The sequence below is a fragment of the Pleurodeles waltl genome, chromosome 2_1 (assembly GCF_031143425.1).
Source record: "Pleurodeles waltl isolate 20211129_DDA chromosome 2_1, aPleWal1.hap1.20221129, whole genome shotgun sequence".
NCBI lineage: Eukaryota > Metazoa > Chordata > Amphibia > Caudata > Salamandridae > Pleurodeles > Pleurodeles waltl.
The window spans coordinates 315,284,308-315,311,671 of NC_090438.1; the positions used below are offsets into that span (position 1 = coordinate 315,284,308).

A 27,364-nucleotide genomic window follows, 5' to 3' on the forward strand; every position below is an offset into this window, starting at 1 on the left:
AGTGTAGGTACTCACCTGCTCTTACCAATAATTCACTTTCAAACAAGTGTCAAATAATGTATTTGTAATAACTTGTGTTGATACTTTATTACTGTTTGTGTGATGCATAAACACTTTACTTATTGCCTCTAAATTAAGCCTGACTATTTTTATGGCAAGTTACTTTAGTGACTTTTTGTGATTCCCATCACTGCTACCAATGTGAGGACTGCAGCTGTTGCAGAAGTAGGGTTTCATACCCCACCCCCAACCAACAGCCCAATTTCTCACAAAGCAGAATGGTTTTGGAAGGGTAAAGACCTCTAGGCATTTTGATCTTCTCAGTTTCTTCTTCCTTTTCATATTCTGCACTTGTTGTTGCAACGTTCTTGGAGCACCAGGGTATTGGTGGTTTAGGTTTGATTGCACAAGCTTTCAGGGGAGTACATGATTCTACCAAGTGGTTCTGTAGACAATGAAAGGCATGCAGGCAGCTTTTGAGCGATGGAAATTTCTGGGAAGGATGATTAGTTCTGGTGGAATTCTTATAGATTAATGTTTTTGAAGAAAGGTACCTTTCTATTTTTTTCCACTGCCTTTCATGTGGCATGCATGATGATGAAGAATGTGACTGGGAGATGATCTTTCCAGTCCAGAACTATGGCCGCTGGCAGTGGATTTTGGGAGTGGTAAGTAGGATGAGGTCCTGCAATAGAAACAGTCCCTTATCTTATCTGTTCCTGTTGTCTGACTAGCCCTACCCAGACAAGTACGGTAACCTTTTTTATCTAGAGCAGGGTGAGATCACTGGGTGGTAAGAATTTTGTACCACAGTTACACCTTCGCCAAATAAGGTAAAAAAATGTTCACATTGGAGGAGGCCACAAGAAGGTATTTTTCAAAATGAAGAGCAGGCCCTGCATTGTAGATGGTCATTAGTGTACCATGAAGAGGCGGTCATAGCTGTAGCTTTGCATTGCTTGGTCATTTAGGACTGTTGCTTTTGGCATGAAGTGCAGGCCTCTCATTGCTAGTCATTGTGGATGGTCACTGTTGGCTGGACAAGCAGGTCCCTCCAGATTTTTGTATTGGTGGTTACATCAGGCAGCGTAGTTTTTGCACAGAGGGGCACGTTAATGGTCACAAAGAGCCCAAACTTCAGGATTATTATCTTTTTCTTGTGGAAGATCTCTTCACTAATGATGCTAAGAGTCCAGGACCTGGGAGGCACCCCTTAGGGATCAGAACTCATTCCAGCAAGGACTGCAGGAGTTGGACTGGTCTAGGAAGGTCCAGTAGTTGCTGGTCTGATAGGCAGTTGTAGGGAGGCCTCTTAAAGGTTGTTGTTTCTCTGTAGCTCACACAGAAGGTCAGCAAACTGACCCTAGGAGTCACTTGAGAAACCTGCAATCAAGGCAAGCAGGTCCTGTCTTCCCCCTGAAGACAGCAAGGGAGTCTTCCAGCAGCAGGGCAATCCTTCTTCTGCAGGTCCAGAAGTGTTCCAATGAATGTATCTGAGGGTCCTATTTGTACACCTGGTGCCAGCCTTTTACGGGGGGATTCCCTGACCTACCCCAAAATGGGCTCTACCCATTTGTTCCCCTTCCCTAGTCCTGGTCCCAAACTATCCTGGTTAACAAAGGCAATGGTAGGCCTGGTGGCAGGTTACATTTTGTGTGCAGTAGGCAAGGACCTTTGAAATGTAATCAGGGCAGGCTACTGCTCCTCCCTTGCCAGAGAGACCCTCTCTTAGCTACCTTAGCTACACTCAGGTCCCATTGTTCACTGTCTGGATCCAAAACACATTCCTGATGGGGGAACTCTTAACATACCCAGGACCTACGCAGGCCCCAGAAATGTTAGGCAAGAAATGCCAAGTTTCCAAATGTGGCATTTTCAATTTTTTTTATCTAAAATCCAACTCTACCATTAAAGGGGATTTTGAATTATAATTAATGAGTGTAAACAGTATTTTCGGTCTGCTCCCAATCTGAATTTGGCACTTCCTAATAAGGCAACACAGTGTTAGTCTACATGAGAGATTTTTTTCATTACCAGGGCATTCAAAACTTAAAACCACATGTCTTGCTTTTTAAATAACATACACATTGCTCGATGAATCTGTACGGCCTACATTAGGGTTGACTTACAATTAATAAAATAAAGAAAGGGGGTTACTGGTAGAGGTGGGGGGGAATAAACCCTTCTCAAGCAGGAACCACAATTCTTGTCAGGCTGACATAACATGGAAACCCTAAATTAACCTGTGGTCAACCCTCAGGTTGCTGGGCACAGAGCAGTCAGGCGTAACTCAGAGGCAATGTGTAAAGTATTTGTGCAACACTTCAATAAGTAACACACCACAAGAGGATCCCATCCCAGCGTGGTAGAATAGAGTACCTTTTAAGAAATAAAACAAGACCAAAACACCAAATTTCCAAGCAGTAGAACCGCAGATATGCAGGTTTAAAGATTTCAGTGAAAATAGTGCCAAAATCCGCAAAGCACCAACTCTGGAAATCGGTTGCATCAGACGGGGACAGGCCGCAAGTTCACACTAATTGCAATGGAGCCTGGGCCAGCTGCAGGGACCCAGAACTGCCCACTGAAGAAGCATACCTTGGATACTGCCTTGCAGACAGTTGCAAGGATCCACACCAAAGGTGCATAGCACAGTTGAGGTGATGCGTCCATTCCGAGATGATGTGATGTTGCGATGCAAGGTCCTGCATCATCTTCAAGGATCCCAATTATGGGGACTTGTGATGCGAAGTCGGTTCTCAGGAGCTGTATGGCTGCAGTGTGGCAACCTGCATCATAGTCAAGGCAGCAGTCTACAGGAGGTGCAAGGGCCTGTGTTGGGAAAGCTTTACGAGGCAGCGGTTCCAATACAGCTGCGTGGTCGAGGCAAAGTCCCTTGCATTGGAAGAACCCCTGTAATAGAGGCAATGCATTATTTCTGAAGGCAATCTGTTGAAAAGAAAAGGTAATGCACTGATCAACGCGGAGGTAATGTGTCGGTTCTGCTGGATTCACAGAGGGGCTGGCAGAGCACCTTTATGCCCACTTCAAAAGATCCAAGACTGGGGTAGCACTATTTGGCAGGTTAGCACTCACAGATGTCATATTCCAGGTGCTGGGCCTAAGGCTGTTGAAGCCTTCTTTTACTGAGGCCAATTATTCTTTGGAATCATTTTGTGATCCTGGGTTCAACAGATGGAGGTCCAATCTTTCTCACCCAGGCAATAGCGCAGCAGGCCAGCACAGCAGGGCAGTAGTTCCTCCAGAGCAGCAGTCCAGCATGTTCCTATGAAATATGGTGTACTTCCGTCCAGCGGTTCGGGCTGTAGTTGTGTCTGAATACCCTATGGGAAACTGCATGGAGAAAATGCATTTTGGGATTCCCCCATTTTCTCTGCCCCTGCTTGACAAATCACCCTGAAACTTTCAAGACAGCAGCTGGAGTAAGTGTACTAGTTTTGAACATTTTGTGAAGGTTCATCAGATGGCACCAAAGTTATTGCTAATACAAAAAATGCTTCTCCTATGGATACTCGGGCCTGATTTAGAGTTTGGCAGAGGGGTTACTCCGTCACAACGGTTTTGGATATCCTGTCCACCAAAATCTAAATCTCATTATGCCTTATGGGATTTAGATTTATATCCGTCACTGGTGTGACGGAGTAACCAATCTGCCATTATCTAAATCAGGCCCTAGGTCCTAACTATAACTACCTACTGGAGACCATCAGTAGGTTACACATAAAACCAAGAAGAACAGTACCCTTTCAGGCTTAGTGTTCTGCATAACTTATGTAGAAAAAAGCATCAAGGAGCTTTGGGTAGTTTCCAATGTTAGTTGGAAAGTAGCTCCTGTATGGAGCACCCTACAACACTAGCGACATACAGAATCTGCTCACCTCAAATGTCTGTTTTTCTAGCAAAGTTAATAAGTATATGATTAGCACAATGCCACCCACGCCGAAAGTCTTTAAGCATGGGTTTACCAAGCTCTGAAGAGCTGTAATGACATTGAAACACGTGTCAGCGGTTGCTTTTGTTTATTCCCTTGTTGGCTTGGATGGTGTTTTACCAATCCAATGCTGGAATACTGTGCCTCGAGTGATAAAAGGCTTTTGACATTTTTCAGCTCTTCAAGAATGGCACTTGCACATATGGGTAGTAACAATATCTTGATCTGTTTCCCTGCATGCATCAGTGTGGGCAGGGAAATATGATGGATAGCCCGTCTGCCATATCATGAACCCATTATATCCTATGAGAATCATAATACGGTTGACAGGATATCCATCGCATTTGTGATGGAGTAACCTGTCCGTCAAACTTTAAATCAGGCCCTTGGTATTTGTTTGTGTTTGGTGCCCGTTTTGAGGGAGCAAGAAGAAGTTTTCATGCCTGCACCGATGTGGGCTGGGAAACTGCTGTGTCCTGGAATGGCCTTCCAGGACACAGCATGACTGCAGCCCCAGGAGCTGCACTTCCCTGTACCAATAAAGGCTCTGTTTTTGTGACTTTAGGCTCCCCAAGACCTATAATGGTTCAAGCAGGAGAGCTGAATGCCCGCCCACTTATTGAAAGTGGTATCAGGTGTGGGCTTCCTCAGGCCCATAATAGCTCAGAGACGGGAGTGCATGGCCCTCCTCCCCTTATGGAATGTGGGCCCCTCCCTTTTACTTTAAGTAGCTGCCCTGGGGGATTGGATCCCCAAAACCTTTTCCATTCTTCTGGAAGTGGGCTTCATGCCCCCTCCCATTTTTAAATGCATAGGTGGTGGGATCCTTGGGGCCTAAAATGGATGAGGGAGGGAGGCCACGTGCCCTACTTCCCCATAATAGTTTTATTGGGCCCTGGGAGATGGGGTCCCTGGGACCAAAAATGGCTCTCCTAAAAAGGAAACTTGGGCCCTGGGGGATGAGGTCCTTGGGGCCGAATGCAGCTCCTGGATGGGGTCTGTGTGCCTCCTTCCCTAAATATGTATATTGGACCCCAAGGGGAGGGGTGCCCTAGAGCCCAATATAGCTCAGGAAGGGGGATGTATGGCCTTCCTCCACTTTGATTTAAATTTTGTCCCCAGGGACAGGGTTTGCAAGGCATTATTAGGTTCAGGGAAGGGGGCTGTGTGAACCCTCACTTTATTAATTACTTGTCCATGGGGAATGGGGTCCTTTGGGCTTAATAAGGCTCTGAGAGGTTGGGCCGTATGTCCTCTCCCTTTTTTAATAAAATACAGCCCTGCGGGATGGGGTACTTGGGGCCTAATGAGGCTCAGCAAATGGGGGGCCACACATCTCCTCTTCCCTTTATAATGTAACACATCCCCAGGGATAGCATCCCTGTGAGCTAATAAGGTTTGGGGAGTGGGGCCATGTGACCCTCCCTCTCCTTTATAATATAACAAGACCCTGGGGGGCAGCGTACCCAGAGCCAAAGAGGTCTTGGGGTGGGAGGGCCACGTAACCCTCCTACCCTTTTTAAAAAATGGACATCCCCAGAAGATGGGTTCCATACGGCTAGAAGAGGCTTGGGAAGTGGGGCCTAAAGCCCCTCTCCCTTTTTCAAAACAGACGGGCCCAGGAAATGGGGTCCTCGGGGCCTGAGAAGGCTCCTCTAAAAAGGCCCTTTAAAAAAATGAACTGCTCCAGGGGATGGGGTTGCTGGGGACTAATTAGACTCAGAGAGGGAGGCTGCACTTCCTCCTTCCCTGTATAATTGTATTTGGCCCTAGAAAGGAGGGTCCCTGGAGTCTTTCACAACTTGGGGAGGGAGGAATGGGCCTGCTCTCATTTTTATTGGACTGGATGTAGTTCCTGGGGACAATTAAGGGTAGGGAAGGGGCTCCAACCTCCCTTCCCCTTAATATATATGTTCTGCCCCAGGTGATGGGGTCCCCAGGACTGGTAGACCGACCCCATGCTGCGCATGCCAAAGCCTAAATGTAGCCTGGGGTTAGCATTCTGCTGGGTGTTTAGCCGCAGGGCCTAGTGGCAGACCAAGCCCTGTGGCAAACAAATAGCTGTGCATGGCCAAAGGCTGTATTCAGTGTCTGATTAGCTGCCTGTGGGAAGTTGAATGCAGGCCCTGTTGAGGTACTGGGTTTTTCAGAACCGGTACTGATCCGGTAACCCAGTGGTGCCAGGGTACACCCAAAGACCTCGGGTACTTTCCTGATTCAGACCACAGAAACTCAGAGTCTTCTAGGTGAAGTCAAAGATCTAATTTATTGGCTGCAACCAAGTGACAAGCGTCCTAGAAGTACAACAGCACGGTTTGTATGTTCTCAGGAGACTGTGTTTCAATGCAAAGTCAGGTTTCCTTATATACAGTTTTTTAAGCTTCAGGCAAACATTCTTGACATTTTGGGTGGTCATTCACATGTTTTCACTACAAAGGAAAAAACAGTGTCATGATGAAACCTCATATTTCATGTCATCCAACCCATAATAAATTACCCGGCAAGGCCTAGTATTTTACATCAGATAAGTGTGGACCCCCAATAAAAACGGGCACCTCCCCCTCGTAAAGTAAGAAGAAGAAAAGAGCAGGTGCAGGTGTGAGCAAGATTAGGCAGGGTGTGTGAGCGATAATAAGGGTTTTATGGCATGGTGTGCCTTGATGCTATCTGATTCGGCCACTGGGAGAGGGACTGACCAAACAGGTTTGGCCTGATGCAATGGTTCCAGCTTGCCCAGGTCATAGAAAAGTCAATCAAGGTGTACGTGTCCTTGGAATCAAATCTGACTGTATTATAAGCCTATGTGAGGGCAACTTTTAAAAATGGCTGCCGTGTATAAAATGGGAGCCACGAGTGCAGGACGAAAATGGCGATTTTGAGGTGAAAACGCTGCTGGAATTGAGCGAAAATGCTCATGCTTAGTGTACTAGTCATTATCGGTCTTTTGATACTAAAATCGTACTGCTGTGGCAAAGTAAATTACATGGGTCCAGAATTTTTAGAACCACAAACCCTCCTTTAGCCCTTACATAGGCAATAAACCTATTCTCATGCTAATCTGAGTCCAGGTCTATGTTTATAAGGCCATGGAGATGTTGCTGGAGCAAAATTCTAGTACTTGGTAACTCTCTCTGGACAGGTCTCCTTGAACATGAAGTAGCACAAAAGGCCACATATGGCAGGACAAAATAAGGAATACCTCTATCTGCAGTAGGTGGCATAAGATCACACACCCAACAATTAGTGATGTTCACTACTAACTAGTGTTGATGCAGAAGCTGTACAAAAGAATTGCTTACGAATTCTGATCTTCTAACCTGCTCATGTTCAGGAAAAGGGTGAAAAGAGTGCAAAGAAACAATAGTAGGAAAAGACATAGGTTGGGAAGTGGGTGCAGAAGTCAATTGAGTAGAGAAAAACAATCCCACCCATAAATGACAACGGCATGTTTAAAAGACACTAGAAAACACGTTATTAAGAACATATAGACAACGGGAGAAAGTAGTGACCACTATTACAAATGAAATAATAATTTTTCACAACCCTAATCAAAAAGCAAATCCTAAAATTATCTAGTAACATTTTTAGGGTTCCTCTGTATTTCAGTAATTTTTGTATGTTCAGGTGGAACAGTGGTGACTCTCATCAATGCTCTAAGGTGAAAAGGGGGTACTCTTTCCACAGAAAATGGACTTTATTCTGCTTTTACTAAACAGAATAGTACTTTAAAACAATGCCAGCAAAACAATCAGTCTCCTAACACCTAGTCTATACAATCACACGGAAACCTCTTGTGAAACCAACTATGCCCAGAGTCCGTTCAAAAAGCCTCTCTGGCAGGCTTCTATTGTCCATCAAATTTTCTTTTGTTGTTTTCTTTCGCATGGGCCTCTCAATTCAGGCCTCTTCGTGAGAAAAGTCCTGCTTAGTTGGAGTGCCCTCCTGGCAAACACCCACAGCTCACTCGAAAGTCTCAATGTCTTAAAGCAATGCACCAGTGTCTCTCCTCTGTGGCAGACACTACAAACAATGTGCTCTTCATTGATCAAGGGCACAAATCATCTCGTGCAGACCCAAGCACCATTAATTGGGAAATAGCTCAAGCTCAGCAGCACTTTCAGACTCCAACACTCATTATTTAGTGTCAGAGGACGCTCAAGCTGCTCTTTCATGGGCACCACAATATAGTGCCTTTTTCCAAACTTGAAATCTCCGGTGCACTGCCCTTCTTCCGTTGGAGCAAAGAAAAGGGGGTGTGTGGCCAAAACTCAGGCCAAGGGGCTCAAGGGATTGCACATTGTCAGAGGTTACCAGCACATGACAGGTAGAGAAATGAAACCTCAAAACAGCTCTGCTATCAACAACAGGAATCCTTCTCTTTAGCTCTTTTACACTGAAACTTTGGTTTTGTGATGTCCAACGCCGTCTGATGGAGCAAGTACGATACCATGCGCTGGCGATCGCTGTCCAGCTTTGCTACTTTCTGGGTGCTGAGACTGTAGGGCCAAGACGTCCGTCTTTCATCTGTAGCTGTCACTGATGGGAATTAGGCTTAAATCAATGTCCTGCAGGTTATTATGACTTGATACCCGCAGAATCTAGTGACGTAGGAAATGTGCCACAGTTGTTAGGTTCCTTCAATTTAGTAAAAAAAACAGTTCATGGTTTTTAGCAAGGGGACTGCAAGCAGGTGGTCTGCAATCTTCAAAGGAGTAGCCATACACCATGGGCATAAAATACAAAGACAAATGCAGAAGGGCAAAACAGGGTCTCTAGCATCTTTAATTGGGTTCTCGCCATTATTCTCTGCCATCTATAGCTACATGAGAATTCTATCTGAATGGATTTCCTCACACAGTGGCATTGTCTAATGGGGTAAACACATATTTTCCTCAATGATTAAGTCTAGGTGTTCCTCCTTACCTTAGAACATCTCAATAGAGAAATCACATGATACCGATTATCAGCGACATGTAGAAACCTTCCTTTAAAAACTGTGCATCAGGTGCACTATGCAATACACAGGCTAATAGTCAAATGTGCAAACAAAAAGACAAGAACTAGAGGGTCCTGATATTTGCATGATTAGGACACATCTGATCCCACCAAAAATTAAAGTAGCAGGAACAGAAGGGAACCGAAAACCAAATTAAAATAGACATTGAAAATTTGTCATGTTCAAAAAGGTAAACATAAGATATCTCCTATTGAAATGGAAAACTTGTCTTACTATAATATTGAGTCAGTTAACCAGTCTATCGCTACCCTGACAGTCAGGCTGGAAAACATTGAAGCAGGCCTAAGGCAAATTCTTGAAAACCAGTCTGGTCATACCAAAGGGAATTATACATAACATGGGGGTCCCTGGTACATCACTGCAGTCTGGAAATGTGAACCTGAACAATACATCAATAATAATAAAACGGCTGACTGGTGAAAGGAATTCGAAAAAGAGAAATGGGACTAGGACATAGCTAAAATCTCAATAACTAAGCATGATGTGACATTGATCAGGGGAAGTAACAAAAGAAAAAATCTATAGGAAGAACAAAAAAAATTATTTGGGTGATAGTCAGGCATGTGACACAACACCGAGAGTACGGGTGATACACAAAGGCCAAAGTTACACAAATTGTAACTCTACCTTTGGCGACTACACCATATACAGTACTCCTAGCTAATGTTTCAGTTCCTTCTTCAGGAAAAAATGAAAATCTGGTTTTCTTTTTAGGAACGAAAGCCATATGCTACTTAGGAAACAAAACATCATTAACTAATGTAATATAGAAATTAGGCCACCTTGAGTCACAGATCTATAATTTCATCCTCAGGTCCAATCAAGGCTACATAAATGTAGGGCTGCCTGTTCCTTTAAGGGAAGGGGCAGTAACGTGACTAACTACAGGTGACACACTTTGATCCTGTATATCTCTTTTTATTTTCCTTCAATACTATTATAGCCAAATAGACATGCACTGGTGAAGTGTTGTCTTTTATGTTCACAGCATGAAATATCATTATCTGTGGAATTTAGTAACCAGAACAAGTTCAACCAACTGTTGCGTAGCGATGGGCATCGTCATGACCATCCCCTCACAACACAGGGGAGCTTGTAATAGTATCAAAAGCAGCAACAAACATGCAAAAAAAAAAAAAAAAAACGCACAAAACGTCAAGCCATCAGATATACTTGCTGTGTATCAAGCACAAAAAGCATAGACAAAACAATAGCATGTGTGAATAAGCGGTGACACACAACACCATGTCATGTATTTTATGCACTGTAAACCTGCAGCCCAAAACCCAATATTTGGGCCTGTTTAATTTGTCAGGTTTAAAATCCTTACCCTCCTTTTTACAGTAGATCACCAGGCAATGGAAATCTGCTGTCAAATATAACTTTACTGTTTCTCTTCTAACATACAGGACCAGCAAGAACAATTCATGATAGGACCAAATACATGAAAATAAATTTCCATTACTTAACTGTTACCCTCTTGTCAGTTACTTCGCAACATCAAGCCACCTTAGTTTTACCTTTCTAAAAGTAAAAATTGTTACACTGACACTCCATATTAATTTGGCACCTACAATTTCCACTGTGAAAAATAAGTCTTAATTGGCAAATGGTTCTCATTAAGGCATGTAGCCTTCAAAATTTTAGAAAAGGGCTGCATCTTATTTTCTGTCTAAGACTTAATGCAACACTTCGTTTTCTGTCAAATAAAAGCAACTAGCAGGCATCATTTTATTTTTTTAGAGCAGAGACACAAATGTATCAGTTCTGCAGAGCATTTAACATGATGTTGGGACTTTCGAAGAAACCCCTTTTTTTTATATTTTCCCTTTGGAATTAAGTTCTTTAATTGTATTGATGTTCTTCTGGAGAAACCAGAAATCCCACTTTTAGAGGCCCGTAGGGTCATTCTGCATTTCACAGAGACAAGGCCCTAATTTAAAAGGTCACAAGTGTCAACATGACAGCCTCCTCCATTGTTTATGGGAAAACTAAAGATAGAATCTCAGCAGCATGACTTGAGCCAGCCTCTGTAGCTCTCCTAGCTTCTGCCACTCTGAATCTGTCAAAGACAGTAGGCCTTCCTATTTTCCTTCTAACCTGCAATAATTCACTCTATTTAAAAAAAAAAAAATTCCTTTTAAGGCGCTAAAAAAAATGATCTCTATTTCCAGATTATTAAACTACATTTACTGTGAATAATTCACAAACCTTAATAACACACATACCAGTTGTTAGAATAAATGCTTGTTGCAATCCCATGCAATGGTACATATTTCATCAACCTCAAATGAATGAACGTCTCAGTAGGCCCAGCTGAAGTTAGAACCTTCAACATTGATATTAAAACAAGCCTTTGTACTGGCACATTGACTCATTGAATCATAAGAAGGCACAACCTGCAAATATATATCAAACCTAAATGTATGCATTTACTGAAGCCTGAGACACTTTAAAAAGTACTCTGAATGAAAGAAAATGCAGTTTAAACAGTGCTTTTGCCCAAAATCGACTTTGATATTTTAGGCATTAAAAAATCAATATCCTACAATTTTCTTGCATAATATGCATTACCAGAATGTCTATTACACAATCCATGAGTCAGCCATTGAAAATATTAACTTATACTTTATAGAAATGAGCTTGTTTGCTCCTGCGCCAAGGGAAAATTGCACATACAAATGTCATTTTAGCGGTGCAACATAACTTAAATTAAATTTTAATGTTAGGAGGTCATAGTATAGGTATTAAGCTTTATAAATATTAAAAAACGATTTTGAAAGGCACTTATTTTTTAAATAATTTTTCCATAATTAATAATTTTCTTTAAAAAAAAAAAAAAAAAAATTATTCTTTTTTTTGTGATAATTCCACATATAAAAGCAAGCTGCATCCCTTGCCTATTATTTGGGATACATTAACTCACAAGCCTAAGCGCATAAGCCTAACTTGAAATGCGTCACATTTTTGCGCCACTTTCATTTAAAAGGAAGGTTATGCAAAATTCCACCCATGTTTAACTGGGAAAGTGCTGGCTGAATTGAACATTCCTATCAAATATACTGCAGCTGAAAAGTTTGCCTGTGAACATCTAATACAATGCATCTAAAAAAAATGCTGTAAATTTATTTATTTATTTTTTTGCAAAAATAGATAATTTCGTTTTTTTTTGGGGCCCTATTTATATCTATTGAATGTGTTTTCTAATTTATTAAGCATTTAACGGCAGTTTTGTATATGTGCACAATTGCTCATTCTATAAATTAAAGAGCAACATATAGATATGTTAGCACATCACAAGGTTCATATCTGGATTTTTTCTAAGTTTCTACTTAATATTAATTAACCAACATTTTACTTAACAAACTGTAAACATCAAGAAGACCCACAAACACACATTGAGCTCATTTCAGATATAAACAGAAAACACTCAGTACACACAATACAGCGCGCTTTAGCCATTTTTCATAAATAGCGCCGTCGCAATTTACTTACAGAACCGTTTGCAGATCCTAGTTGTAAGTCATATTTACAAGAAAAAAGAAAACTTTTCTCAATTATTTCCAAGAATAGCGGACCCATACTTCATTAAACGTGATGGGGCCTACTCCGTGCTTCAAATATAGTTCATAGGTTGGAGTTCCAATCAGAGGAACCGGACATGAGTCCTCCAACCGGGTGTCCCTTTTACAACCAAGACAAAACAAATTTCCAAGTCTGCTAAGACCAGGCATCTTCGCTCACTAGTCTAGCTTCAAACTTCAAAGGATTATCGTTTACGATAGTCTCGTGAATACACGAGTCCTTCGGCTTTGGTACTTGCAAGTTCCAAATCAAAGTGATCCCGAAGGGATACCAAACCAAATGTCCAACTAAGGACCAAACCAAGTGTCCAACTAAGGACTGGGAGACGCTCCCCTTATATTTAACTGAAAATATCGATGACGTCACCAGAAGACTCGTCTTATCGTTTCGCTCTACCAAACATCAAGGGTCCAAATCAGGGCGATAGCCAGGGCAGCAGTCCTTCGTAGCCGTCGGGAAGCGGGGAACCTCGCAGCAAAGACTTTCGGACCACGACGACATGCAGGGGTCGATGAAGTGGCGGCCTTCCTCCAGAATTTTCACACGAAGCTCCCCACGGACCTCAGGCTTGGACCGGTACCGCTGGTATCGCCCCACGTTGGGCGCCAACTGAGGTACTGGGTTTTTCAGAACCGGTACTGATCCGGTAACCCAGTGGTGCCAGGGTACACCCAAAGACCTCGGGTACTTTCCTGATTCAGACCACAGAAACTCAGAGTCTTCTAGGTGAAGTCTAAGATCTAATTTATTGGCTGCAACCAAGTGACAAGCGTCCTAGAAGTACAACAGCATGGTTTGTATGTTCTCAGGAGACTGTGTTTCAATGCAAAGTCAGGTTTCCTTATATACAGTTTTTTAAGCTTCAGGCAAACATTCTTGACATTTTGGTTGGTCATTCACATGTTTTCACTACAAAGGAAAAAACAGTGTCATGATGAAACCTCATATTTCATGTCATCCAACCCATAATAAATTACCCGGCAAGGCCTAGTATTTTACATCAGATAAGTGTGGACCCCCAATAAAAACGGGCACCTCCCCCTCGTAAAGTAAGAAGAAGAAAAGAGCAGGTGCAGGTGTGAGCAAGATTAGGCAGGGTGTGTGAGTGATAATAAGGGTTTTATGGCATGGTGTGCCTTGATGCTATCTGATTCGGCCACTGGGAGAGGGACTGACCAAACAGGTTTGGCCTGAGGCAATGGTTCCAGCTTGCCCAGGTCAGAGAAAAGTCAATCAAGGTGTACGTGTCCTTGGAATCAAATCTAACTGTATTATAAGCCTATGTGAGGGCAACTTTTAAAAATGGCTGCCGTGTATAAAATGGGAGCCACGAGTGCAGGACGAAAATGGCGATTTCGAGGTGAAAACGCTGCTGGAATTGAGCGAAAATGCTCATGCTTAGTGTACTAGTCATTATCGGTCTTTTGATACTAAAATCGTACTGCTGTGGCAAAGTAAATTACATGGGTCCAGAATTTATAGAACCACACTGTGGTCGACTCAACGCTGAGCACAACAAAACTTCATGCACAGCATGGGATTGGCTGCCTGTGGAGGGGGTTGACTGCCTCTGGGTGGGTTGGCCACAGTACCTTGCCTCAGGCCTGTAGCCAACCCCCTGCTGTGCATAGCCAAAGACTGTGCACTCCAGGTGTTGGTATTATGTTAGCAATGAAATATTACTTTACGTTTAAAAAAAACTAGAAATGTATTGGAAAAAAACAAAGGTTAAAGTAACGTTATAGTTATGTCTGAAACAGATCTGTGTTTGTTAAAAAAAACACTGAAAAAACAAAGGTTAAAGTAAAGTAGTTATGTGAATATGTCAGTGATAACTAACGTTTTGAACAAAAAAAAAAAACAGAATGTCAATAGTTATATTTACTGGAGCTAACTTTAACATGGGCCATGCCATGCACTGATAAGGACCTCACTTATTGCATCACCCATGTCGTGTTCCATCGCACCATTTACAGCGCCATTGATGACATCTCAAATGTCATCATAGATGACATCACTAATATTGATCTGTGGGGTGCTGTTTATTTTCGAGTGGTTAGTCTCTCTCAGGAGAAATTTACTGAAGAAAACAAATGTTAAAGTGGAGTTATATGTGGGTCTTTCTAATAATAAAAAAGAGCAGTTTAAAATTGAAAAATACTTAAATTCACCAGTTAAACCACTTATCTTTAAATAGCCGACATAAAACTTGCACCAATATTAAACACTGCTTATGAGCTCACATATTACATCGCTAACAAATCTGAAATCTATGGTAGTGCAAGTTACACTTAGAAAATGTACTGATAATTGTTGGATTTCAAGGGTCTTTAGGCTTATTATTAGAAGAACTACATATTAACCTTTATGGATATGTAATGGCTGATAGGATAAAGTGAAGTTCTGTTTACCTTAGATCATAACACCTAAATGCAAGTTAAGAAACTTCAGAAATTCACTGAACATAGTTAAAGTTAAAGTTGAAGTGAAATTATGGTTTTGAAGTAAACTGAAATCCACAGAAAATTGACACTTATTCGGACCACAGTCCAAAGCTTGCACAAAAGACATGCAGACCATAACTCACACACCAAATGCATTGAGCTCACCTTTGATGAGACAGATGCAATAAAAAATGCCAGAAGTAACCTTACAGATGTGATTAAATTATGAATTAAGTATTATTTATTTGTTTGAGTATGTGTTGTTAATCTGATATGTTGTGATTGTAGGTTTTCCTACTTATGGACATAAAGATTGAGAGTTTTTTTAAGCTACATTTAGTTGTTTTAAACAAATCTGACCATAACTTGACTTTAACCTTTGGTTTTAACAATGGACCCTTGGTGTTTCTCATCAAATGTTACATACAGATGTTGGAATTACTTATTTTTTAGGGATTTCCAACATTTTAAAATGTCCATATGATGAAATACCTTCCTCACAACAAATAATGTTTTTATGGAAAAGGTAAACCTTTTTTAAAAAACAAAAGTGTCTGAGTTTAGCATGGATTAAGTGCCTAACCACCACTGTGCATGACCAAAAGTCATGCACAGTGAGCATAATCACTAGGGTTTCCCCTTTAGCCAGGCCCTGCTCCCAACTACTCGCAGACAGCCAAAGCAATTCCTCAAAACCTTTGGCTGTAAGGATTTGCCAAAAATCTTGAATGTGGACAGGACCTGTTTTTTTTTTCCTTTTTTTAACAAACCTCAACATAAATTTGTGAACTCATGGCAAGCGTCACTGTCAGGGACTGTGAATCCATGGCAACTTTCACAGGCCTGTGCTGGGCTTTTTAGAGGTCCATGTAGCTGGTTTCTGCTCCACCCGGCAGAGCCCCAGAACTCTTGCTGTGGGTATACAGTCCTTGGCTACAAAGCTTGCTGCGGGTTAGTGGTCCCAGATCAGTGTTCGCAGATCTCAAGTATTTTCCGACTGAAAAATAGGAATAATTTTCTAATTTTATTTATAGGTTCCCTTTGGCTAGCTGGGCTAGGAAATCAATGAGTGCTCCCCTTTTCCCTGCATTCTGCAATTATGGCTGCAACATTTTTCTCCAAATTACAGGCAGCCAATCAGATGGTCTGAGTTTACGGAGCCAAGTTTGGGTTCACGGAAGATGCGAGAAAAATACTGTTCACATTTTTAGTCTGCAGAGGTACGCAAAAATGAATTTCCTGAAACTCAGTTTTGTGTACCTCTGCAGACTATATCTTAGCCATTCCAAACAACTGAAATTCCCCAATTACAGTATGCAGTACACACAGAAACTATAACAGAAGTCACCCATGTTTAACTCTTGCTAGACTGCTTATTGTTATAGTGCCATTTGCATAAGGATTTCATGGATATTCAATTCAGTTAAGGAGGGCATTGTGTGCATTACATTTCATAACTGTCAAATTTCTGTGGTTTTATAGATTCAAAGACAGACCCAGAACTCAGCTTTTAACTTCATTTTTTCAGTGAATTGAATTTTTTTTCAAAACACACCAAGGGCTTGATTTACATAGGCAAATGCTCCTGTTTTGTAAGTTTCTGTTTTTTTAGTATTCATAAAACTGCATTGTAAAAGTAATTTTACAAGTACATAGACTCCTCAGTCAGGGTGGAGAACTCTGCATATAAAAAGATAGGTCTGACCTTTAACATTATAAAAGAGGTAACTATGAATTTAGCTTTATTCATTGGTTTGAATATACGCTGCTATTTAATTACATTATATTTGTAGTTATTTTTTGGTATCAATATTGTGAGGTAATAAGCATTACATTTGATCTGCGAGTTCTGGTTTGCCGGGGTCCATTGGTCCCTCTCTGAAAATTATGTTAAATAGATGCAAATAACATTATACAACCAAATTTTGGTCATGTTGTATGGTGAAGGAATCTGTTTTCCAAACTTAGCAAACAATACCGGTGCAAAAATCAAAGAAATGTTGAAATGTCTCATAGTAATCGTACAATGCAAAAACACCATACCTCACAAAGTACTGATGTAACAAAACAACAATAGCTAATGAATTTGATGAATGACACAAATACCCCATGACAGATTCAGTATCAAAAAACACCCTAGCATGCATTTCCTTGATCAAATTATATGAACTGTGGAGGCCGATAAGGCTATCTTTGTCAGAACAAAATATTAAATTAAGAGGATAGCATTAACTGTTTGTGCCATCTTTGTGAGAGATTGTCCATTAAATTGTTTACCGTCAAACCCACCTTTTATTCCTCTAAGCAGAGGAACAGTAGCATTTACTTTTGCACTGATTGAATTTAACTAATATCATCATAAGTCCTGGTATTAGGCGCAGAGTGCATATCTCACTATTGATATCTTTTTGACAGGTAGTTTACTTTACAGCGGTATTTCCCTATGGTGTTCTGCTGATACTGCTGATTAGAGGGGTCACCTTGGAGGGTGCAGGTGAAGGAATTGCCTATTACATGGGAGCAAAATCAAACATCACTAAACTATGGGAAGCAGAGGTAAGGTGCAAATATTTATAAACAATTCCAGGTATAGAAATAATGATCTCAACGTGGTATTATTAAATAGCCTGGGTACTTTCTGATGTGCCTGTACATTTATGTTTTAATAAGGTGAAATTGTGCCTTGTTCATAGTCCGTAGAGTGTAGATTGCCTACAAGAAAATGGAGACGGCAAATGGGAGCATACCGTATGAACTCATAGCACGTTTTAAGCAAATTCACTGGTTTTCATTTTGGACAGGGAAAGTGACTCCGTGGACTAATACATCCATTCCAGGAATCTGTGTTTGACCTCATGGCCTCTCATCCGTCTAAGATCAATAAAATGAGTACCATTGAGGAAGAGGTCAATGAAATGGAACGTCCATTCTGGATGTGGATGGTTGGATACTTTAGTATATCAGTATTTAATCCATCAGTCAATAAGTTCTCAACGATTTCAGGAAAACAGTGATATGAACATTTGTAAACACAACCACTAGGATATATTTTATATTTTCATTAACAAAGTGCACAGAACTTTAAGCTTTATGCTCCATATGACTAGTTTCCTAGGACAATATTTGTCTCCATTCATATAGTGCTTGAAAAACATCCTATGTATGATAAAGCAAGATCATGGAAACGTAAGAAATCTGACAAAACAATCATATGATGTTTACAAATCCCTCCCACTTTCCTTTATGACAATCAATGCAACATATTGTTGGGCAGATGTTATCTTTGAACAGCAAGAAGCAATACTATGTAGTTAAGATCACGGAGAAATAGCTAACATTATTTACTAACTGAAAACTCTCTTCACTCGTCACCCAGACGTTTTGCTTGTATCCAAAGTTATTCTGCTGTATATATTTTATAGAAAGTTGTTGACAAATGATTGGAGTAAATAAACTTCAGTGTTGATGGTTTTAATAAATGTGTTCCAGTGAAGCACTGCTTAAGAGTGCATATCGCAAGGCATGCTACTTACCAGAAGACTGTAGACTGAGAAAAGATTTTGGGATTTTAGACTGAGACAGAGACCCTAGACACAGCAGATATGACACAAGAATATTGTGTCCCCAGATATTCCAACAGTCGTTTTACAGGGTTTGCAGTGAGATATAAGATAACTGGCATATGAAAGAGGACAAATACAGTTTTAGGTCAGTCAAAGCAGAGATTTTATGCTTGATAAGACAGACCCATTTTGATGTTGCTCATCAGACATAGACCCTACTGGTGAGAATTTTGTTAATTCTGATTCAGCTAGTAATGTGGTGAAATGTGCACTGGAAAAATGCCCAGAATGATGCAAAACTCGTATCAGTCCCTGGATAAATGTGTATTTCCGTAGTTATACCCCATTTCTGAGAGGAAATCTTACAATAGCAATTTGGCATCCAGGGATTACAAATTGCTGCAGAACTGCATATTCAGGGGTCAAATATTGATGCAGTGTTCTTGCATAAACTAGAATAAGGGCCAAAGGTCTACATGTACGGAGATTTCGAATAGTAATTTCCTAATTCCGATTTCCTACAAATCGCAATTAGGAAATTGCTATTTCGAATGTATGAAACTCTTGAGTTTCATTAGCCATTCCTCGTGGGTCGCAAATAGACCTAGCTCATGTATATTAATGAGGTAGGCCACAATTTACAACCCATTAGGAATCTCAGCTATCACAGGGATGGTGGTCTGCTGGGGTCTACAGACCACAATGTCTGTGATTGCTTTTAAATAAAGCAATCTTTTTTTCCTTACAGGGCTGCATTTAGAAAGAAAAAGTTAAACTTGAAAGCACTTGTCACCTGGACCACTGCCTTCTCTTAAAAAATATTTTACTAACATTCTTAACCCGACCATCCCTTGTTTTTTTTTTTCTGTTAAAGAATGGGTTACCACCATTTTTCAGATGGCGGTAAATTGCTAATGTTTTGCGAAAACATACATACCATACCAATTTGTTATTAGAAAGGGACTCTCTCAACACGCCCCTTCCAAATCACAATTTGGGCTTTGTACATACCAAAAAAAGCATTTTTGCAAACTCAAATGGCCCAATTCGTGAATTGGTTTGTTTGTGACCTCAAACATGAGTCATACATCGAGTCGAAGGCGTATATAGGGCTAAAACCATGAAGACTCAGATTAATGAAGTCACTTAGACATTGATATACATAACAATGGAAATACCTGTCAACATCTACGGGCGACTAGAATGTAAAAACCCAGCACTTTCAAGATAACAAAATGTATGCTTTGTGCTGATATGCTGTTGTTTAACCTTTTGCATTGCAGAATTTAATCCTGAAGACCTATGTTCAAGGTGCTTATAAATACTGTTCATTTGCAAGGTATTGCTGCAGACTTTCAGAGTGTGTCTGGGTGTGGTCCCTTTCCAAGGCCTTCTAGAAGCTTTACCTGCAGCATGCTTGGGTGTGGTGTGTGGGCTGGGCCAAGACTCCATATAAGGGAGCCAGCCCAGCTCTACGTGCTCACCATTCAGAGGTCCCGGTGCAGAGCAACAGCAACTTCCTGAGCTCCTGTTCCGGAGGTCTACTTTGATCTTCCAGGCCTTGCCCTTTCCCTTTGTTGGTGATTCTTGATCAGGGTGGTAAGACGGAGGTCGGGCTGGGTCCCCGATCCCGTTCTCGAAGGCTTTCGAGTTCTTGGGCCTAATTTGCATGATTAAACAATTTTGCTCCTGTGCGTGTGAATGTGCGCTTGGTGTTTCATAGCATTTACATGCTGACACTCGAATCGGCAAGACGCGCAATTCTTTGCTCATGTACAACTTTTGATATTCATTGTGCGCTACCATGTTATGACATTTACAAGGTAGCATTCGAATCGGCAAGACGCGTGATTCATTTCTTGTGCTTACTTCATGTTATTCATGGTGCGCTACCATTTCCTGGCATTCACATGGTGGCATTCGAATCGGCAAGACGTGCGATTCATTCCTTGTGCTTAATTCATGAATATTCAGTGTCAGCTACCATTTCATGGCATTCGCAAGGTAGCATTCGAATCGGCAAAATGCGCTATTCATTTCTTGTGCTTAATTCATGATATTCATTGTGTGTTACCATTCCATGGCATTTACGTGGTGACATTCGAATCTGCAAGACGTGCGATTCATTTCTTGTGCTGCACTCATGTTACTCATTGTGCGCTACCATCTTGAGGCATTCACATGGTGACATTCGAATCAGCAAGACGCGCAATTCATTTCTTGTACTTAACTCATGATATTCATTGTGTGCAACCATTTCATGGCATTTACAAAACTCTTGTGAAAATCCGCAATGTGCGCAATTCATGTTTCTGCATTTTAAGAAACCAAAGTGCTAGAATTCTAAATGTTATATTGTACGTGCATAATAAGTCCCTTAAGTACAAATCCTATGGTGTTACAGAAAACATTCAGATGATTTCCTTGTCCTCATGCAAAAGACTGTGTTTTATTTTGAAAACGTAATTCTTGAAGGTTCTTATGTTTTTAATCCATGTGTCACATTTCATTGAGAGGTTCATTGGAAAGTTGTATTAATCCTTCTTGATTCCTTCACAGGTAATCAGACATTGTGAGGCCTAGTTATTTAGTCCATGTTTAAGTTATCCATGTTTCTAGTATGACAATGCTTAGAATCATAGTCTAGTAATGATTAATATGATATAATCTTGATATTGTGTGTTTAAACCTTTTTGCTTCCTACAGGTCTCATTCCCAGCTGTTCCCTACCTAATCCCCTTTCCCCACTTGGACTCTCTTAGACTCTGTAACATTCTAATCAGAGTATTGGAGCTGTGTAGTGGTGGATGTGTTGGGAACGTGCGCAGACCACGAGGATCTGGTGACTCTGACAGAATAGTGAGCCCACAAATTAATAATCCTCCTGGTTTGTGTATGTTCTCAGCATGGCCACATTGGACGAGCTAGTTCAAGCTATCACGCAGCTCCAAGCAGAGGTGGTGTCATCAAAAGATTTGGCAGCTAGCCTAGCTGAGAGAGTGAGTCAGTTACTGGATAAAGAAGAGAAGAAGGAACAAAATCCCACAGGTGTGTCTTGGCCAGGTCCTTCTTCTCAGACTTCTGGAGGTAATCCTACAAACATTTCCCTCAATGTTCCTTCAGCCATTCCTTTAGCTCCTCCAGAATGTTTCTCAGGTGATCCCTTGAAAGCACAATCTTTCGTGGTACCAGTGGAATTACACTTCACCTGCTGACCACATACTTTCCCTGATGCCCCGTCCAAAGTGGCTTTCTAGTTATCATACCTGACTAGGGATGCAGCTACCTGGGCTATTCCTCTTGTGCATAAAGACAGTCCCCTGCTTTACAACTGGACTATCACGACACACGAATCCACCCGGCGGTCTCAACCGCGGTAATCCATTGGCGGTACACACCGCCGCGCTCAAAATACACACACACTTACAAAACACAACCACATTGGACAATTCAAAATACACGCACCTGATACACATACAAATACCACTCCCACACACCCAACAAAATATAAAACACACACCCACATCACCCACAAACCCCCACTCCTACAGAATCGGGACCATGCACTGAGAAAAAGAGAACTGAGCACCCAGACGCACATTTTACTTTCACCCAGCTATATTTCCACGCACTTCACACAACACACCAATACACATCACCACACAATCCACCCCACACATCATCCACACCACCCCATGGCACCGCAAAGACACCCCAGGTTCTCCGAGGATGAACTCAGGGTCATGGTGGAGGAAATTGTACGGGTAGAGCCACAGCTCTTCGGGACACAGGTGCAGCACACCACCATTGCCAGGAAGATGGAGCTATGGAGCAGAATAGTCGATAGGGTCAACGCTGTGGGACAGCACCCAAGAAATAGGGACGACATCAGGAAGCGGTGGAACGACCTACGGGGGAAGGTGCGTTCAATGGTATCCAGGCACAACATCGCAGTGCAGCGGACTGGCGGCAGACCCCCACCTCCTCCCCCAGAATTTACAACATGGGAGGAGCAAGTCTTGGCGATCCTGCGTCCTGAGGGCCTCGCAGGAGGATCTGGAGGAATGGACTCTGGTAAGTCAAATCATCACTACTTCATCCCCCCCACCCCACCAGCATACCAACTCATACCCCCACCCTCACCCTCACCCCCATCACATCCTGCTCCTTGCAAATGTCTCACCATCACAGCCCACCCATCCCAACACCAATCCCTGCATGCGACCACAAAGCATGGACACCGATCACCAAAGCATGCCCACTGCATATACCCATCCCCCACCAAATCACCGGCACAAAAGCCCCCACACGGGAATGCCAGCACTGGGGTACAAGGGCACCCACCCATTACACGCTATGGCACACACAAATGCAATAACCATACTTTTATACCCCTGCAGGACCCGAACGCCACGTCACCGCGCAGGAGGGTCCACAAATGTCCACTCCACCCCCAGAAGAGGCCCACAGTGAGGACAGCACCTCTGTCGACCTGGATCTAGATGACCAGCCCGGCCCATCGGGGACCTCGGGACAGTCGGTTCCCCTCAGACAGCCACAGACCACAGCAGACCTTCCCCCCTCTGGGAACACCAGCACAGCACCCACCCAGCGGGCCCATCCCTCTCTCCCCAGGACACGTCAATCAGCGGTGTGTCCACCACTACAGGGCACCCAGGTTAACCCACCACCCCAACAACAACAGGGACCTGGGGGCAGTGGTAGTGGGCACACGGTCCAGGTGACAGAGGCCCAGGGAAACAGGGGAACTGGGAGGGCTGCTTTGCGACAGGGGGGGGACAGGCCCAGGGAACCCACTCTCCACAAGGCCCTCTCCTCCATCATGGGAGCCTACCACCACTCCCAGGAGACGATGGCGACGGTCCTGGCCAGGTTTCAGGAGATCCAGCTTCTGCAGGAGGAACAGTATTTGGGGTTCAGGGAGGAACTACGAAACATCAGTTCCACCCTGGCCACCATTGTAGGGGCTCTGAATCAGGTAGTCAGCACATTGCGGGACACTGTGGCAGGACAAAGGGCCCCTGACACTAGCATGGACCAAGAACTGCCTACCACCTCTGCCGGCGCTAGTGGACAGGAGGCCCCGCCATAGGACCAACAGGCCACCAGCACCCCACCCCCTGCAGAAGGAGAACCACCCCGCAAGCGGGCCCTGAGATCCAGAAAGAAGAGAGACTAAGATGCCAAGACCCCCGCCAGGAAAGGATACCTCCCTGATTGTCATCCCACTGTCCCACATTGACACCCTGTCCATTCTTATACTGCCCATGCTCCACTTTCCACAGGCATTTGGACAATGCACCTGTGATACTAATAGTCTGGACTCTGCCATGGACAATCCTCCACCATCACCCCTCACCGATTTGCAATCACCCACCAATATAGAGTACTGAAATAAACACAGTTATTGCACAAAACAATCAGGAGTCTGGCTGTGATTTTGTACTAATGTATTAGACATTACCGTCCCAAAATCCATATATACATTATGATGCCAACATACCACTGTCACACAGCTGTAGTCCATGGGGAAACTAAGCAGATGTCACGCAGTATGGCCCACATCTCTGAAATTGGAAGGGAAAGTCACAACTCAGTTACCATACACTGGGGGAAAAGGTCAGACAGTAGAGAGGTAGTAGGGGTTAAGTATATGTAATATGCCGGGTTGGAATCTTACCTGTGTGTCATTGAAAATACTGCTGTATTACTGTGTTCCTGTTGTCTATGTCGTCCTCTTCGGCTTCCTCGTCTTCACTCTCCACAGGCTCCACAGCTGCTGCAACACCACCATCTGGACCATCCTCCTGCAGAAAAGGCACCTGGCGTCGCAAAACCTGGTTGTGAAGCATACAGCAGGCCACGATGATCTGGCACACCTTCTTTGGAGAGTACAATAGGGATCCACCTGTCATATGGAGGCACCTGAACCTAGCCTATGGAGGCCGAAGGCCCGCTCGATCACCCTCCTAGTTCTCCCATGGGCCTCATTGTACCGTTCCTCTGCCCTTGTCCTGGGATTCCTCACTGGGGTCAGTAGCCATGACAGGTTGGGATAACCAGAGTCACCAATTAGCCACACACGGTGCCTCTGGAGTTGACCCATCACGTAAGGGATGCTGCTAATCCGCATGATGTACGCGTCATGCACTGAGCCAGGGAACTTGGCATTAACATGGGAGATGTACTGGTCTGCCAAACACACCATCTGTACATTCATCGAATGATAACTCTTTCTGTTTCTGTACACTTGTTCACTCCTGCTGGGGGGTACTAAAGCCACATGGGTCCCATCAATGGCACCTATGATGTTGGGGATATGTCCAAGGGCATAGAAATCACCTTTCACTGTAGGCAAATCCCCCACCTCAGGGAAAACAATGTAGCTCTGCATGTGTTTCAGAAGGGCAGACAACACTCTGGACAACACCTTGGAAAACATAGGCTGATACATCCCTGATGATATGGCCACTGTTGTTTGAAATGACCCACTTGCAAAGAAATGGAGTACTGACAGCACCTGCAATAGAGGTGGGATCCCTGTGGGTTGGCGGATGGGTGACATCAGGTCTGGCTCCAGATGGGCACACAGTTCATGAATAGTGGCTCGGTCAAGCCTGTATGTCATTATGACATGTCTTTCCTCCATTGTCGACAGGTCTACCAGCGGTCTGTACACGGGAAGATTCCTCCATCTCCTCGCATGTCCCAACGGATGGTGCCTATGAAGGACAACAGCGAGCACAGAGTCAATCAACCCACAGGTACGTAACCACAGATTGCACAAAACACGATTCCCAATGCATTGAATGGTTTGTATGAGTGTTGATGCAAGGCCTAGGTATGTGTGACGCAGTTAAAAGTAAGCCATTTGGGCCCTTGAAATGGCGGCTGCCTGACCTGTGAAGTGTGACAATGGGATGTGAGGTAAATGCGCTGGCGCGGCACACCGTGGCGGTAGGCGGTCGAAGACCGCAGCGCAAAGCAGCATTGGTTAACATTGAACCCTATGGGTCTCAGGAGCCAATGACGATGTGTGCCGGCGGTTGCGGTACACACCGCCGCGGTACGCACCGCCGGGGGCGTGACCGCCATTTTCCATCTGCTTAATCACTCGATACCTGATCTTCGACGGGAGAGGACCTACACTGCAAGTGCTGCTGTGACCTCGGTCTGGAAGAGACAATGGCTCATGCGACTGGGGAAAGGGCCCCTGCCTTCACTGCTCAGGAATTGGAGAAACTCATGGATGGGGTCCTCCCCCAGTATGCGCTACTCTACGGTCCTCCAGACCAACAGGTAAGTACACTGGGACCATGCTTTGTGGCCAATGCCTGTGTTGAGTTGGGTGGATGAAAGATGGTGGGGAGGGGAGCGAATGAGGCATGCATCAAATGACGGATGACAGGATGTGCCACATGGCAAGGGTAGGGATGGGGTGCCACTCACATTGAGGGTGCAGAATGTGATGACTCTTTTTCTCCCCCAGTACATTTCACATAGGTCAGCGCCCACCAGAAGATAGACATTTGGCGTGCCATCGCCAAGGACGTCCGGGCCCTGGGGGTCCACCACAGACGGGGCACCCACTGCCGGAAGAGATGGGAGATCATCCGACGCTGGAGCAGGAAGATGGCGGAGGCTCAGCTGGGGATGGCCTACCAACGTGGGAGGGGTGCCAGTCGGACTTTGACCCCCCTGATGTCCCGGATCCTGGCGGTGGCCTACCCCGATTTGGATGGGCGCGTGAGGACATCACATCAGACACAAGGGGGTGAGTACACTCTCATTCTGGTGACTTTGCGCGCAGTGTAGGTGTCTGGGTGGGGAAGGAGGGCTGTGGGTATCCCTAGGCCAGGGCGATTTCTGTAGGCTAGGCCCCTCCGTAAGGCAGGGCCCTGTGCCCCCACCCCCCACCTCTGTAAGGTGCCAAGTACAGCTATTCATGGCCCTGTGTCATCTATGTGTGCAGATGTCATCCATAGGCTTGTAGGCCATGTCACACGGATTGAGTAGTGGACCCCAAGTGCGCGGCGTAGTGCAGGGGGCTTCTGTGTCTGTCCTCTCCGCCAACGGTGTCGCCAATGCATGCACTCAACATGTCTTTATTTTCCCCCCCCCCCTTTTTTGTGGTCTTCCTGTTAATGTGTGCATTAGCATCATCAGGCGGAGGAGAAGTGGCATCGGAGCCCGAGGGAGCTGCATCCCACATGGCCCTGGAGGGCCATGCAACGGATTCCGAATACACCAGTGGGACGGAGGGCGAGGGGAGCTCCACAGCGGGGACTCGGGCAGACATAAGTGACACGGACTCGTCCTCTGAAGGGAGCTCCCTTGTGGTGGCGGCAACATCTGTGCCCCCCGCAACAACAGGTACAGCCGCCACCCAGCACACCAGCACCGCGCTCCCAGCAGCCCCTCAGCGTTTGCCCCGTGCCCGCTCACCCAGGAAGGTGGGCATCTCCTTCGCCCCAGGCACCTCAGGCCCTGCCCCAGTCACCCCTACTGCCCTCAGTGAGGAGATCATTGACCTCCTGAGGACGCTCACTGTTGGGCAGTCTACCATTTTGATTGCCATCCAGGGTGTCGAAAGAGAGGTGCACCAGAGTAATGCATACCTGGAGGGCATTCATTCTGGTCAGGCTGCCCTTCAGCGATCGTTCAACACTCTGGCCTCAGCACTGATGGCAGCTATTGTCCCTGTCTCTAGCCTCCCCCCTCCAACTTCCTCCACCCATACCCTATCACCTGTACCTCTGCCTATCCCAGACACACCATCAGA

General features: G+C 44.0%; 1 protein-coding gene across 1 annotated transcript in view; it reads left to right on the top strand.

Moving 5' to 3' along the window:
* Nucleotides 1-27,364, top strand: part of LOC138259657 (sodium- and chloride-dependent neutral and basic amino acid transporter B(0+)-like) — a 558,437-nt gene that overhangs the window by 276,893 nt on the left and 254,180 nt on the right. The window contains 1 exon segment of the mRNA XM_069207527.1: nt 17,414-17,554. Coding sequence (XP_069063628.1) covers nt 17,414-17,554 — 141 coding nt within the window.